The 14,001-nt window shown below is 46.8% G+C and overlaps 5 protein-coding genes across 5 annotated transcripts; 4 read left to right on the forward strand and 1 right to left on the reverse strand.

The window, feature by feature from the left end:
- Positions 1 to 395: 395 nt before the first annotated feature.
- On the forward strand, positions 396 to 1,916 carry MCYG_01291 (conserved hypothetical protein; the record flags this gene model as incomplete). Its single annotated transcript, XM_002851141.1, has 1 exon — positions 396 to 1,916. The coding sequence occupies one exon, from the start codon at positions 396 to 398 to the stop codon at positions 1,914 to 1,916; it is 1,521 nt and encodes a 506-aa protein (XP_002851187.1).
- A 270-nt stretch (positions 1,917 to 2,186) lies between these two features.
- MCYG_01292 (Znf1p) lies at positions 2,187 to 3,472 on the reverse strand (the record flags this gene model as incomplete). Its single annotated transcript, XM_002851142.1, has 6 exons — positions 2,187 to 2,236; positions 2,331 to 2,449; positions 2,534 to 2,772; positions 2,829 to 2,891; positions 2,967 to 3,132; positions 3,219 to 3,472. 6 exons carry the CDS (start codon positions 3,470 to 3,472, stop codon positions 2,187 to 2,189), a joined length of 891 nt encoding a protein of 296 aa, XP_002851188.1.
- Positions 3,473 to 4,661: 1,189 nt separating this feature from the next.
- On the forward strand, positions 4,662 to 5,973 carry MCYG_01293 (DUF974 domain-containing protein; the record flags this gene model as incomplete). Its single annotated transcript, XM_002851143.1, has 4 exons — positions 4,662 to 4,728; positions 4,868 to 4,995; positions 5,063 to 5,599; positions 5,677 to 5,973. The coding sequence occupies 4 exons, from the start codon at positions 4,662 to 4,664 to the stop codon at positions 5,971 to 5,973; spliced, it is 1,029 nt and encodes a 342-aa protein (XP_002851189.1).
- A 1,077-nt stretch (positions 5,974 to 7,050) lies between these two features.
- Positions 7,051 to 7,431, forward strand: MCYG_01294 (uncharacterized protein; the record flags this gene model as incomplete). Its single annotated transcript, XM_002851144.1, has 1 exon — positions 7,051 to 7,431. The coding sequence occupies one exon, from the start codon at positions 7,051 to 7,053 to the stop codon at positions 7,429 to 7,431; it is 381 nt and encodes a 126-aa protein (XP_002851190.1).
- A 1,788-nt stretch (positions 7,432 to 9,219) lies between these two features.
- MCYG_01295 (dDENN domain-containing protein) lies at positions 9,220 to 12,893 on the forward strand (the record flags this gene model as incomplete). Its single annotated transcript, XM_002851145.1, has 6 exons — positions 9,220 to 9,859; positions 9,944 to 10,857; positions 10,914 to 10,973; positions 11,039 to 12,362; positions 12,421 to 12,675; positions 12,778 to 12,893. The coding sequence occupies 6 exons, from the start codon at positions 9,220 to 9,222 to the stop codon at positions 12,891 to 12,893; spliced, it is 3,309 nt and encodes a 1,102-aa protein (XP_002851191.1).
- Positions 12,894 to 14,001: the final 1,108 nt, after the last annotated feature.

Here is a 14,001-nt window from a genome sequence, read left to right on the forward strand (position 1 = left end):
GTAATTATAATATTCTTAAATATAGAAGAATAAGATATTCTAATTCTAGTATTATTTAATTTTTAATTTAATATTTTTTTTTAGAATTAATAATTATATTAAAAACTAACTAATCTATATATAATGAATTTGGTGGCCGACTTGCTTGTGGATTACGTTAGCTAAGAAATTCTAGGCTGAGTCATCGAGCAAACATCAATATAATGTTAGCAATATTATTACATAATATATATGACGACCATGTTTTGATTGTTAGATAAAAAAGTAAACAAAAACTTGGGCGCAAAACTCCATGCGACTTGAAATAACATGATTGTCAGCTTCGTTTGGCATTCATCCTTGCAAGAAACATCTCTACAAGCCAGGCATGCGCAGCTGATTTAAGTGACCAAATTATGGCTCGCCAGCCCTCCGTTCTCGCTCCAACGGCTGCGAGTCTGCCAGATACCTTCCGCATACCCTCCCCCACGACCCATTTAATAAAAGCATTGAGCAAGCTATCGCGACCCTCGCTTATATCCCTTGTTATCCAATGGCTAGAAGAAAAGAATTTATCTAGCTGTAGGCCTTATTTACTCTCCGACGAGTCAAAGTCGCAAGACCAAGACGACGAAACGAATCCCTATACACCAGCCGAAAGTGTGGAGGAACTGAGGGTGATATACGAAGACTTTCAAGACCAAAAAGGAGGAAAAAGGGAAATAATTGACCGGATTCTAGAAGGGGACTGGCGCCATGGATTAACCCTTCGTCAGCTTGCGATGGCAGACATGCGATTTATTGAAGAGCACCCGTCTAGTCATCGGTGGACGGTACTCCGTATCGACGCAAACGGCGCAGCGGCAAGTCAGGATCCCAGCGATATTCAGAGCACTGAAGATGATGCGACAGTTCTTCCACCATTCCAGGCTTCCAGTTTTCTCAGAGCTATGCAGCGTGAAATATCACCGCTCGTCAAAGCACATTACCATGTTCACCGATTCCACTCGCTTCCTTTAACTCTCGTTCGAATATTAGCCATCGATTCTCCATATCAAATCCCACGTCAGTCTCCGTCTACATTAACCGATACCTCAAGATTAATCTATCTCGCCTTCCCGGACAGCACACCTTTTATATATTCCTCACTCGTGTCCACCCCAAGCTCAAAAAAGGGCTACTCTACGGATGTCCGGACATTACGGCGTATCATCAATGATGCGGTTCCGAAGGCTCTTTCACGCCCACAGCGGCGGTACAGACTAACTTCCACATCTCTGGCAGCGAAGAGCCTACATACGTTGCTCACCCTCAGGGGTCCTTGGAGAACGAACTCAGCCAACGGTGCATTTACCGTATTTACAGATGCAGTTGCTGAAACAGGGCCCCTAGAACCGAGATTAAGCACTGCAGCCCCTTTTAGGGACGCAAACACCAGAATTGCAAGCAAAGATACAGATAATGCATCCGTAAACGATAAAGAAAACCGAGATATCTCCTATATAAAGAAGCAGAAAAGACCTGTTCAAGAACCCAGAACCAATACTCAGTCGCTCAAGAAGCGAAAACAAGTTATTATATCTCGATTTGGGACTTCGGGAGACCCTAACCGTGGTCTGTCATCTTTCGACTCAACGCCTAAATCCATTCATGACACATCTACCTTGCAAAACCAACCAGCCTTGCCGCAAATAACTCCGAACCCAGCTTTAGACCGTCTTCAAATCCATCTCCAAGATCCTCCAACGTTGGAGCCGGACCCCTCTCCCCCTCAAAATGTGATTTCACTCACGTTTTCAGGTTCAGATGTTGTAGCAGGCCTACGGCAGCTGGCGGAACTAGGCATGGTTGACCCCACTCGTATGCCGTCGTGGATGACAGGTGAAGAAGGCGTTAGCACTGCGGTAATTAGAGGGGGCGTGATGGTACCGCAATAATATATTAACTAGTGCAGGAATGGATACGGATTCCTTTTACCCAACTATACTTATTAATCGGTAAATACGCATGCTTCTGTTGTCATAGAACTGCACGGGCAGTGTTCTGATCCACTTTGGGTGTACAAATGACAATATCAAATTTTGGTTGTATATACGTCAAAAAGGAATGAAAGGGGAGTGTAGGTCAACGCGCTCCAAGAGGTATAGGAAAATCAGCATATGACAGCAGGCATGATATATAAATAAAAGTGATGCACTATGCTAGTGCTAACGATACCACCGTCGGTAGCCCGAGCCTTGATGATACGTAGAACAATCTGTAATTAACACGGTTAGTATCCGTAATCGCAGATTGAGTCGTAAGCCCACTTCTCGAGGGAAAGGAAATATTATACAAAGAAGTATTCATACCCCGTAGGCGGCTCAACCCCAGGCTCGCGCCAACATTCAGGTATCCCTCGCTGTTCACCTTGCCTTTCTCCAATAAATTCTCCAAGAGCGGAACGTCATCTAGTTGCCATGGCGTTCGACTATGGGGAAAAGGTTAGATATATATTTGGGGGAAAGTATATATTGTAAAACATATGATAAGAGGTAAAAGAAGATGTATTTACCAGTAAACACAGCGAACTGCCTTTCCACTTTGACTGGAAACCCATTGCTGAAAGCAGGACTTGTGAATATTATTGCCACATGCGGCCCTGCACCAGACTATCGATTCATTTTCAGCTTCAAACGGCATGAAGCAAATCGGACAGTCCCCGTCAATTTCTTTGCGGTTCCCCTCAGAGTTGCCTGTAGAAGCGGCCTCTGCAGGATTTTGCGGCGCATGTTCGAAAATCTCTCGGAGCTCCTGGCCGCGACGGTTAACTATTTATCTGCCATAAAACTCCACCAAGGAGCACTTACCGATGATAGAAACGCGAGCTGGTAGCGGAGATGCTCGTGTACCCTGAGAACATGATAGAGGACCTGTGATGTCATTTAGGGGTTGTATAGGAAAGTTGAGGATGCCTCCTTTTGTCAGGGAAAAGCAGAGTGTCATACATAGACTACATGCTTGCATTGGTTTCCTTTCCTTGCATCTGGGCAGTTGCATGTCGGCTCTTTCCCGATAACAACCTGGTATACGTTGCCAGTTGATCCAGCAATGTCGATATATTCCTCTGGGACTTCATCGGTGCCTCCTCTAGTCCTTTTGAGAACAAATAGTCTAACAAATGATGTGTTAGCAGGCTGATATGAGCTATGCGTAATATAAGTATCTTCTTGTGGACATCAAACACTGTGGCGAATTACCTCTGCGTTCTTGCTCTCTCTAGCTTGACCAAGTAGGTCTGTGGTGGTTTGGATCTAAACGCGCGAAGCCTGCGCTCTGGTTCTCCTTTTTGAGATGACTTTGTCTGCCTTTTCTGCGATTTTGGTGTCGCATGAGATGATTCTCCGGTAAGGTCAATGACTTCTGCGTCCTCTGGAGGTGCTTGAGTTTTTCGAGCCCGTCGAGCCGGCCGGGGCTGTTGGTCTCCTACATCCGCTGGTCTCTTCCTTTTCATAGCGCCGACCCAAAACACGGCTTGGTTATATTCTCCGTACGCTTGGATATCCGGACGATAACAACTCGCCCGTCGCCATCTTTTTTTCTTTTTGTTTCTTCTTACTGAGTCGCGAAGAAACGCGGAAGAGCTGCGGCATCACGTGATAATTATTTATTAGTTATATGGCCTTTGAGGTGATCGAATATGAGATATCAAGGTGGAAGACATGCTTAATTCTCATTTCACACGGCGACGAAGTGTCTTCGTGCTCTTAAAACATGTTTAATACTATATATAGATTGATTATCACAATATAGAAATGCATACTCATAGATCCCGCTCAAAATAGTAGTCGGACGATCACTCAATAGTGGCTAGTTTTAGGGGCAAGAAAGTCTCACGTTGCTTCTACAAGCCAGAATAAATCCTCTTGTGCTCGCAGTTTTTTTATTCTCTCCTTTTCACTGGGTACTCCGGAGATTGCTCTACTTCCTCCAGTCCAAGAAGTCGAAAGCTCTATCAAGATGCAATTCTCCAGGCTCGCTGCCATCCTTCTTGTCTCTCTTATGAGCAGTGGCACACTCGCTGCTCCCGCGCCCGAAGACAACGCACATGTAGCTGAACCTAAGTTGGCTGCTATCGACACCAACTTGAAGCGTGACGTTGGTTGTCCCTCCGCTCCTAAACAATGCGATCACCATGTAAGTTATATCATGAGCCATACGTATATGCTGTTAGGCTTGGGCTAACACATGTTCCTAGTGTCGATCTATGGGCAAAGCATTTGGTTACTGCGATGATTTCAAGTTCCAGTAAGCTAAGAAACCCGTTATCAGTTAATATCCAACCTCTTGAAAAACCACTGCTGAGTACCAACCTTACGTGCACAAGGAAGTGCTTGTGTGCTTAAGAAAACGAGGGCCACTCGCTAAGGGCCAGCTCTTGAGAATTGATCTGGTGGCAGCTATCCACAGCCTTAACCGATAGTTAGTTGATATCAACTTATATTCGTTTATTATTACTGTTACTATAATCAAAGTTCTCCATCGCCTGAAGATGAAAAAAATGACGTAGAGTTCGTGGTTCCATCCGCTATACCTAATCTGGCATGGATCGTTATCTTATCAGTCAAGATCAAAAATGAGAAACTGAGCCTTGACGAGCGTCCAGGACGAGAGAGATTCATGAGTGCTGTAAAATACTCTTGATGTCGCGGCCACGAGCCGTCTCTGGCGCTGATGCGCATAAAGAACCTCATTCTATCTCGTTGAAAGGTACGCATCCTTACCGGTAGTTGGTTATAGCGGAATAGTCTGAAACGCGTGCTGACACATGTTCCAGTTCTACGGTGAGCTTCTAGGTTGAGACCGTGGACAAGGAGAGAGCCCGTCAGCTAATATAACCGAACGACAGGCTTTCACGGCCATCGCTATCTCTACAACATCCTCTCCCAGATTCCGATGCGCACATCTCGAAAAGAGCTTCTCTCAGCTATCCCTCAGGCACATCCGATCCGCAGTTCATACTTAGTCCAAATGTGGGTGCAACAGGCAATTCCAATACGCTGCTGGTCATAGTCATGGACTAATCTTTGGTTGGCCATCATAGCTCACCCTACCACCAGCCTTTGGGTCAGCATATGTTGGCGAGACGTTTGCATGCTCGCTCTCCGCCAACAATGAAGCGCTCAACGGGAACTCTCGCGTCGTCGCCTCGATTAGGATGCAGGCAGATATGCAAACCCCCTCGCAGACGATCCCGCTCGAACTACTCCCGCCAGATGAAGAGTCGAGCCAAGTAGCTGGAGCGTCTGCCGCCAATTCTGTTCAGAAGATAATACGCTTCGATTTGAAAGAGGAGGGCAACCATGTGCTGGCGGTAAGCGTGAACTACACCGAGATATTGATGGTACCCAACAAAGACGCACAGAGCGGATACCAGGCTTCTGGAGGGAGGGTGCGGACATTTAGGAAGCTGTACCAGTTCATTGCCCAGCCTTGTCTCAGTGTACGGACCAAAGCTACGGAATTGGCCCCGCGTGAGATAGAGAACCGTTCACTTGGACCATACGGGAAGACGCGGTTACTTCGTTTTGCGTTGGAGGCACAGCTTGAAAATGTTGGAGACGGGGTCATTGTTCTGGGGGTAGGTGCTTCAGTCGCGCGGACATGCATATATTCCATATTTACTTTACGAAAAAAAATACGATTAACCATGAATAGGTTCCAACGCTTAATTCAAAGCCTCCATTCAAATCGACATCGCTGAATTGGGATTTCTACCAAAGAAATGGAGAGCGGAAGAAAGACGCTCCGACTTTGGCCCCGAGAGATGTCCTACAGATTGCATTTCTGGTCGAGCAGGAAGAAGGCCAACAGGAGGGTCTCGAAGTCATGCAAATGGATATCAGTCGAGATGGCCGCACATCCCTTGGCCAACTGTCTATCCAGTGGCAAGGTGCTATGGGAGAGAAGGGATACTTGACAACAGGAAGCTTGATGACAAAGAGGAGACCATAAACCCGATAACGATAACTGGTCTCCTTGTTAATATGTTGGTCCGCTAATATTTCTAACGAGGGTTGATGCTTGCTCCGGGTTAATTACCCCCTTTCGGTAGATTTTGGGGGCCGGATGAACCCAGCAACCGTGCACCAGGTTCGTGCCTGAGCGCTTATCGATGGGAAAGTAGATGACAGGCAACGCTGGCCATTCGCGTCCAACCCTCCTAATTCAGTCAGGGGAGGGGGGGGAGCCAGGAGTTGAGGTCCTCGCAGGTTCGAGGATTGTGGCTGAGCTGGGCCAGACTTTGCGCAGTTAATGAGTACAAATCACGATTGATGAGTTGAAACTGGTCTCTAACCTACCCCGTAAAGATATATTAACCGTGGCACTGGATCTCTGCGGAGTTATTCGTCTCTATACATAATAAAGTACTCGTAACTCCGCTGTGGGATATCGAAATGCGAGACATGGTTCTTTGGCCGATCCTTTCGGCAAGCCACGAAGATTTGGTGCAATCCCAGGCAAAGAGCATATATTTACAATTCCCTGCTGCCCTGCTGCCCTGCCTCCCGCTCGTCCCCGATCTTCTGGAAAACGAAATCTCAAGTACTTAACAGTACAAATCTCAGATGCCATTTTGCCCTATGGCCAAGGACGGAAGTTTCAAACAAGATAGCTTTCACCCTCCGTTGTTTTAAATAAATATAGCCCTGGGAGGTTGCATCTGGCCCTCGCCCTTTTCGCCCATTTGCTAGGAGGAACAGGGTGTCACAGGGCTGGCTCAGTATCAGTTTCGATGTTTATCAGGGTAAGCATAAGTAGATGTCGGGAATCAAGCTCGGCTGGCGAATGCTTGCGCTTGACTAGAAGGGAATAGCCCTGCAAACACATACAAGGTAAGACATTCAACGCCCGTCCAACGCATCTACTATGTATATACACATAGTATGTAGAAGAAGATGGGGAGATATGCAGGAACACAGCATGCATATGGTGGCGCAGACAGGGGTGGGACGACGAGCAGCTCTTTTTCTCTTTTGATACTCCTGGTGATATATGGCTTGTACTGTGTGATATGCTCCGTATATATGGATGACGGTAAACTCTACCACTCAGTACATTGGCCACCAACGTTCGTACCGGCTATATAAGCTCGCGAGGGAGGCGAGGGTTTCGGCAGAAGAAGAGTCGAGAATCAATGCAGAGGTTAAAAATGCCGACCTCCAAACGGAACCGTTTTGCAAGCCCGCAGATGTTCCAGGCCATCGCGTGAGCCTGGTTCACACAGGGCCCCTGTACAACAGAGCACACAAGAGTAACAAGTTGGAACAGGTGATGCGAATTGCCCAGATTCGCAAGATCGTATCATCTGTGATCCTATGTGGTCAGCCAATCGGCCATCCTGGCTGCTTCTCAGGGCGACAAGCTCGCCTAGAGAGAAAAAGGGAAGAAAAGAAAAGAAAAGAAAAATAGGGGGAGGCTCGGATGCTGGCCGATGAACAAGACCATGTGGATTGTAAAAGAATCAGCTGGCATCGAATATACGGACAAGAATGGAACGGAAGTATACGCGTCGTCCGTTGAAACGCCAGCCACCAGACCTTTTTCTCTATTACATATGTGTATATATGTATCATCCCGATTCTTTTTTCTTTTCTTTTTTTATATATTTCAAAAACCTCAGGCAGCTCGAGGAAGATGCGGAAAGAATGCCTGAAGAGCGATCTCCTGGGTAGCGATGACGATAACAAGTATATCTTGTTGTCCTGATGAACATGCCTACTGGGGCAGTTCGTGGGGCCCAAAGCCAATCAGTAACCAGTGCCCTGCTGGCTTTGGGGCAAGTCGTATTCTGCTGGCTGGTTGAACCCTTGATGAATCCTTGATCCCTGACGATCGACCGTATCCCCTGAACACTCCACTTGAGGGGTGGAAGGTGAAGTTTTTTCTTTCCTTTTTTCTCTCTCTCTTATCCCTTTCCTTTTCTTTTTCTTCTTCTGTTCTTGTCCAATGCCATGTCTCGTCTTGAAGCAACAGGGCAAAGGATGGTCGGGTGTCTCGAAAGACGGTGTTGAACAGGAAACGTTTTTTTCATTTTCGAATAGCTTAAGGGGCAAAAAGAAATAAAATTTCCGCTGGATGGTTCGATGAGACCGATAAACAAACGGAACATGCGGCTTGGAAACAGGCCATGGATCGAGGGACAAGATTATATGACGCCGAAGGTGGATAGATATCGAAGCTGTCCCGTCCATACGACTAGTGGTCTTCATCTATATCACGCTGAGCACTCCGTTAATCGTGCCCGAGCCCTGGGACTGGAGCTTATGCGCATCATCTTCGTCGCTCTCCACATTCCTCGGCCGTTTCGATGGGAAGAACTTCATCAGGCTAGAGAATGACAAGCCTGTGAATCTGTTTTTCTTTCTTTCTCGTTCCCTGTGTCGATGCTGGCGCCCTCGGGCCAGTGCATCAGTGTTGGCCCCCCGTAGACAGATAGATAGACAGAGAAAAGATATATATAGCAGACACTATTAATTTTAGCACGCTTGTAAGGGCGATCTCCCTGTCCATAATTCACCGTCTTATCAAGTTCTCTTGCTGGTTGCTTGGGGGGTTTTTATCGATTTGCTCGACCTCAACAGGAGAAGAAGAAGCAGCAACAGTCACAGTCAAGGCGTAGATCTCGCTGCGAGGAAGAGAAGATCATCTTCGTCTTCGATCTCTTTCACTCTCTCTGTTCTATATCTCGACTGTCAAACCGCTAGCTGGTGCGTTGCTCGATTCTGGGTTTCAAGTAAATACCTAGAAAAAAGTCCATCCCCCGGGTTAACTTGTTCCCTGTTCTTTTTCTTCTTCTACTACTTCTTACAACCAACAGAGTCTTCGCCGGTCGAACGCAGAAGAAGGAAAAAGACAGACTCATAGGTTGATTGCTGGATATTTAATCCGTTTAATACTCTTTCTGTTGCTTTCCCAGAAGTTCGGTTTTTTTTACCCGCCAAAAAAAGTTACATCTTGACTTCTTCTCACGCCTCGGAAGTTATTGCGGTCAACCAGCCTTAATAGCTAGCCACTTTGCTACACAAGAAGAGAGAAGGGCTACGAGAGACTCGATAACAGTTGTTCTGACCACTCCTTACAGCTGTTGATGACACTCATGCGCGAGGGAGCCAGCTGTCTGCCTCTGTTATAACTGCGAACTCGAATCTTTTTTTTTTCGCCTCTCTCCCTCCCCTACAGATACAACAGCCTCCCGCCATGGCGCCTGCGCTCACCGTCGACACGCCCTCGTCTGCTCCTCTGGCAGAGTTCTTCTGGATAGCCGGTGTCGATGGCTCTGAGATCCTGGACATATACTCAAAGCTCGGGGAGGAGTACAACAAAGCTTCAAGGTCGCCTGCGCTGCCAGTGACAGATACAATCGAGGAGGATACGGCTGCAGAGGTCGAGGAAGAGGGCAATGCCATTTCACCAGCCCTCTCCAACAGGGACTCTTTTCAGTTCCCTAAGATGGGGGAGGAGGCGCGCCTCTCCTTTCGATCTTCGACTTTTGAACCGGCCAACACTTCAGAGCCCCGAAGCAACAGGAGCAGCTTGACCATAAAAGCTAGCCCCAGTTCAAACGGTACCAGCACCGGTACTGGCTCCTCGTTCCTCAGTGATGCCGATTTCGACGATGCCCTTCGCAAGTTCGCCTCGGAGAGAGACTCGTTTCTAACGGACCTTACACTCAGTGCAGGAGCTGTGGTGCCAAACAGACCCAAACCTCGACCTAGGACGCAAAAGATTGTCGCCGAAGATGTCAATTCGTTGAAATCTAGCATTGGTACTGTTCGCAGGCACATGTCTTTTAGAGATATGAGCAGCATGAAGAGACAGCCATCCCTGGCAAGGCAATGTTCGTTCCCTCTTTTTTTTTTTTTTGCATTTATTCTTTATGTTTGATTCGCTATGGAATGTATATTCTAACATCTATCTTCAGCCTCCGTTCGAACCTCCAGACGCCTGAGCAACTATAACTCGGTTATCCCAGTGCCCCAGCCGCTCGAGATGCCCACAAACATGCACCCCCTCAAGCGGAAGTTCGAACCTGTCTTGCTCGACAGATACCCGTCGAAGGGCTCTCCGGATGAAACCCAGCGGAGAGGAAAATTCCCCGACTACATCCCCATGTTCGCCTTCCCCAACGATATAAACATCGTGTCCTCGGACCAACGGCCACGGTCAACGTGGCATGGTTTCGCAATGACTGGTGGCGATGGATCTAAGCTCCACGGAGTCTGCGTGACCGTATGGATTCCCTTGAGCCACAGTGCCGCAGACGAACTAGAGAAGAGATGTGAGGAATGGAGACGAGATAATATGACCAACGAAGAGAGAGAGCTAGCTTCTAGTCTTGGCGAACGACTCGGCCTTGAACGAGCCAAATTGTCCAGACTGCTCGCCCAGCTTCCCACCGTTCCATCTGGATCCACTTCCCGAGAGAACCTTGAAGATGAAATAAGCGCTGTCGAAGAAAAGATTGGCTTGATGGCCGACCTTCTGCGCCCCGTTCGCCATGGTGCTGCCTCTAAGATTGATGGTTTGACTGACGGAGACACCGGATTTTGGATTCCTCGGGCTTATGGCATTCTTGGAAAAGACGCATCTATGGTGTCATTTTGGAAAGAGTGGCTCAAAGCTGTCACAGTCCCCATGATGGACGGTGCCATCCTGAGAGTTCCCCCGACCTCTCCAAGAGTAGGTAGATGGCAGCCACTCGAGAGATACGTGGTAAACCTGTGCATGGAAGCCTTTAGCCCTGTATCTTCAAAAACCCAGGTCGAAATCTCAATTCGTGAATTACGGCTTTTTGCCAGAAAAGAAGCACCCAATGAGCTTCCGGGATCTCGAAATGTGAGCGCATTCAAGTAGTGTGTCTTTTGCAATTCAATTGCTAACCCATCTAATAGACCGATTTGTATCCTCTATTCCGCGCCCTCTCAGTCTCAAATATTATAATTTTGTTCGAGGTGTGTATCTCTTCCATATACATCTAAACCATTACCTAGGGAACAGCTAACAATCTTCTCTGCAGTACGCGCTCGCCGAATCGAGGATAATATTCTTGTCATCACACATTTCCATGTTGAACCTTGCAAGTAAAGCATTGGTAGAACTCCTGTTCCCTTTCCAGTGGACTGGTGTTTTTATACCCATACTTCCCGCTCGACTCATTCAAGCTATTGAAGCTCCGTGTCCATATATTGTCGGTATTGAACGACGATATGAGAACATTGAACTCCCGTCAGACGACTTTGTCCTCGTTGACCTTGATCAAGATCTCATCGAAAGCACATCTCGTCCCACTCCTCTACCCCGTCATCAACGGCGAAAACTCCAATCATTATTGCAGGCTGCTGCTCCTCTTCACCATCGGTACGGTGTTAGTGCTGGACCACCCGCGTATGCAATGGAGACCTTCCCATACGACTGTATTCCGGCCGAGATTCCCTCGATATATTCACCAAAAGCGCCATCTACAAACTTGCCCAAATATGTTTCTCTAAATTCAGCTTCATTCGGCCCACAATCCTCTGTCAACCCTGCTCCAATATACAATACCTTCTTATGTTCTAAAAACGATGTCTCTCTCTCAAGAGGCAACGATCGCCCCTCCACCAGCTCTACATCAAGAAATAGTAACCCGTCATCCCCGAGAACCGCTTCGCCAACCTCGATTAAATTCCCTCACCCATCTACCCCAATATCTCGGAATGATTCTGGATTCGCGCTGCAGGCTTCTCTTCGCGAGAAGCGGTCAGGCCACTTTGACCAAGCGTCCCGCAGGAGTTCATCATTAGCTATCGATAGACGACAAATACCCAGGAGGCCCAGTGTTCCGTTCCTCGGTCACTCCTCTAACCTTTCAGTAACTACGTTGAATACCGATGCTGGAACCTCTGTATATGCACCGTCAATATATGCGCAGTCTACAATTGCTGCTTCGACAATAATGCCTCAATACTTCCAACCTTTGCGAAGCCCAGCTGGATCCACTATGATAGAAGGCCATTGCTTGCAGCTTCTGCGTCCTGTAGATGACAAATCGACATGTGACATTTGTGATGAAAGAGCAGATGAGGCAACATATAGGTGCACTGGCTGCTCAACCATCGTGCATCACCGTTGTGCTGGGCAGGTTTGCCTGGTATGCCCTATTGCGTTCCACCCAGATCAAATCCGCGCAGCATTTGTGCGGTGTTTTGCAAGCTTGTTGTATACCTACAAGAAGTTCCTTCGACCAGCCAGTGGGGATAAGAAAAAGAACGGATTGACTTATGATTTCCAGATGGAAGCTTTCCTCAAGAGTTTACCGCACGAGCATGCAGCATACATGTCCGTCCTGCAGCAAACTCAGGGTACGTATAAAAGTTAAGCCAGGGGGATGTTGTATATCTTAGCTAACTTGGTTTACAGGGTTTAATGAATTCATTGGTGAACGAGAGCGTGCGAAACAAAAATCAAAGGACCCACGAATTATCCTATTCGATGAAATTGTGTTATCTAAGCGCAACCGCGGACGTTCAACTTTTTTCTCTGGACGGATGACAACTGATTTCTTGAGTGATACCTCTAATCATCTCTGGCGATCAGCAAGCGCTTCCTCCTTCTCCCCTACTATTCGGAAGGAGATACTGACTTCACTAGATTGGAAGTCTGTCGTTACTCGAGGTTAGTTCATGCCTATATTACCATATTTCCCCGTCATACCGCCATTAATTCTCCTCTACCTCTCCTCTTGAATCTAACTAACCCTTCTCCCATATGTCATAGCCCCGGCAAAACTGGATCCAAATTTTATGAAAGAGCCACGAATGATTCAAGGAGCTCCTCGAATCTCTTCCACTATTAATAATGCAAGACGAAAGCCCGTTCCTGGCGGTAATTAAGGTGCCACACCTACCAAAAGTACTGCTCACTACCTCCCCTCCTCCCTTATGTTCTCGTTCTAAGACCTTCCCACCCAAGTCAGCGAGCGTCATTATTTAGCACTGTCTTTAATCATCCCTTTTTAAACAACACCGGAGGCGATACATCGCATAAAAGAATAAGCGCATACCCATTATAAAGAACTCGATACCCGACATAGATTTCTTCGCTGCATTATGCGTTTCGCCTCACGAAAATGGACATATACCATTAATTCATTTCCCTTTCCCCTTGTCACTTCTCTCTGGTATCATCTTGCTCTCACCCTTGGATTTCTTACTTGCTTCTAGCCTCCGTCTTTCATTTACGTGACAGACATCATTCTATGGAGCTTTGGCGTCTTAAACCAGGTCCATAAGTTTTTGTTCCCATTTGGTTTTTTAATCTTTTTTATTTATCACACTACATATCGCTGCATTTTCAATGAACTGATAGGAGCTAACTATGATACTTGCGGGTGGATGGGCTTATATGGGAACGGATGGGGATCACTTCACTTACTACCAATAATCATAATCCTAATTACATAATTTCATGAATCTACCTCTCTTGAGCATTACTCCTATCGCCCTTTCGAGCTTAGTTTCCGAGCATGTTTGACTCAATGACAAACTTTCGAAGAGGTTGTGAAGCGCAGCAAAACTATACCTTAGCCACCCTTTCCTACTACTCTGAATCTCGACTTCTATCTATAGCTATCAATAATATGTCGCCGATTCCTTGAAGGCTAGTCTTGGCGATATAAGCCTTTTGTAAACTAGTCTATATTGGGTTTAGTTTCCGAATACGAAGTCAAACCCTACCATCCTCCTGGCGACAGAAAGTTAATTTGTACTTTTATACAGTGAATATGAACTGATACCTAGATGCCATTAAACTTGATGAAACTCGAGTTCAGCTAATGCATCTTTCAGGGAGTGATGTTTACGTCCTCAGGACGCGTATGCTCTCACGGCCATTATCTTCGGATACAGCGTGGCGGACACAGCTAATGACATCCCTGATGGCAGCAAATTACTACATGATCCGTAGTAATATATAAATACTCTGGTAGATCTGGTAATCTAC

The sequence above is a fragment of the Microsporum canis genome, genomic scaffold, assembly GCF_000151145.1.
Source record: "Microsporum canis CBS 113480 supercont1.1 genomic scaffold, whole genome shotgun sequence".
Classification (NCBI taxonomy): Eukaryota; Fungi; Ascomycota; class Eurotiomycetes; order Onygenales; family Arthrodermataceae; genus Microsporum; species Microsporum canis.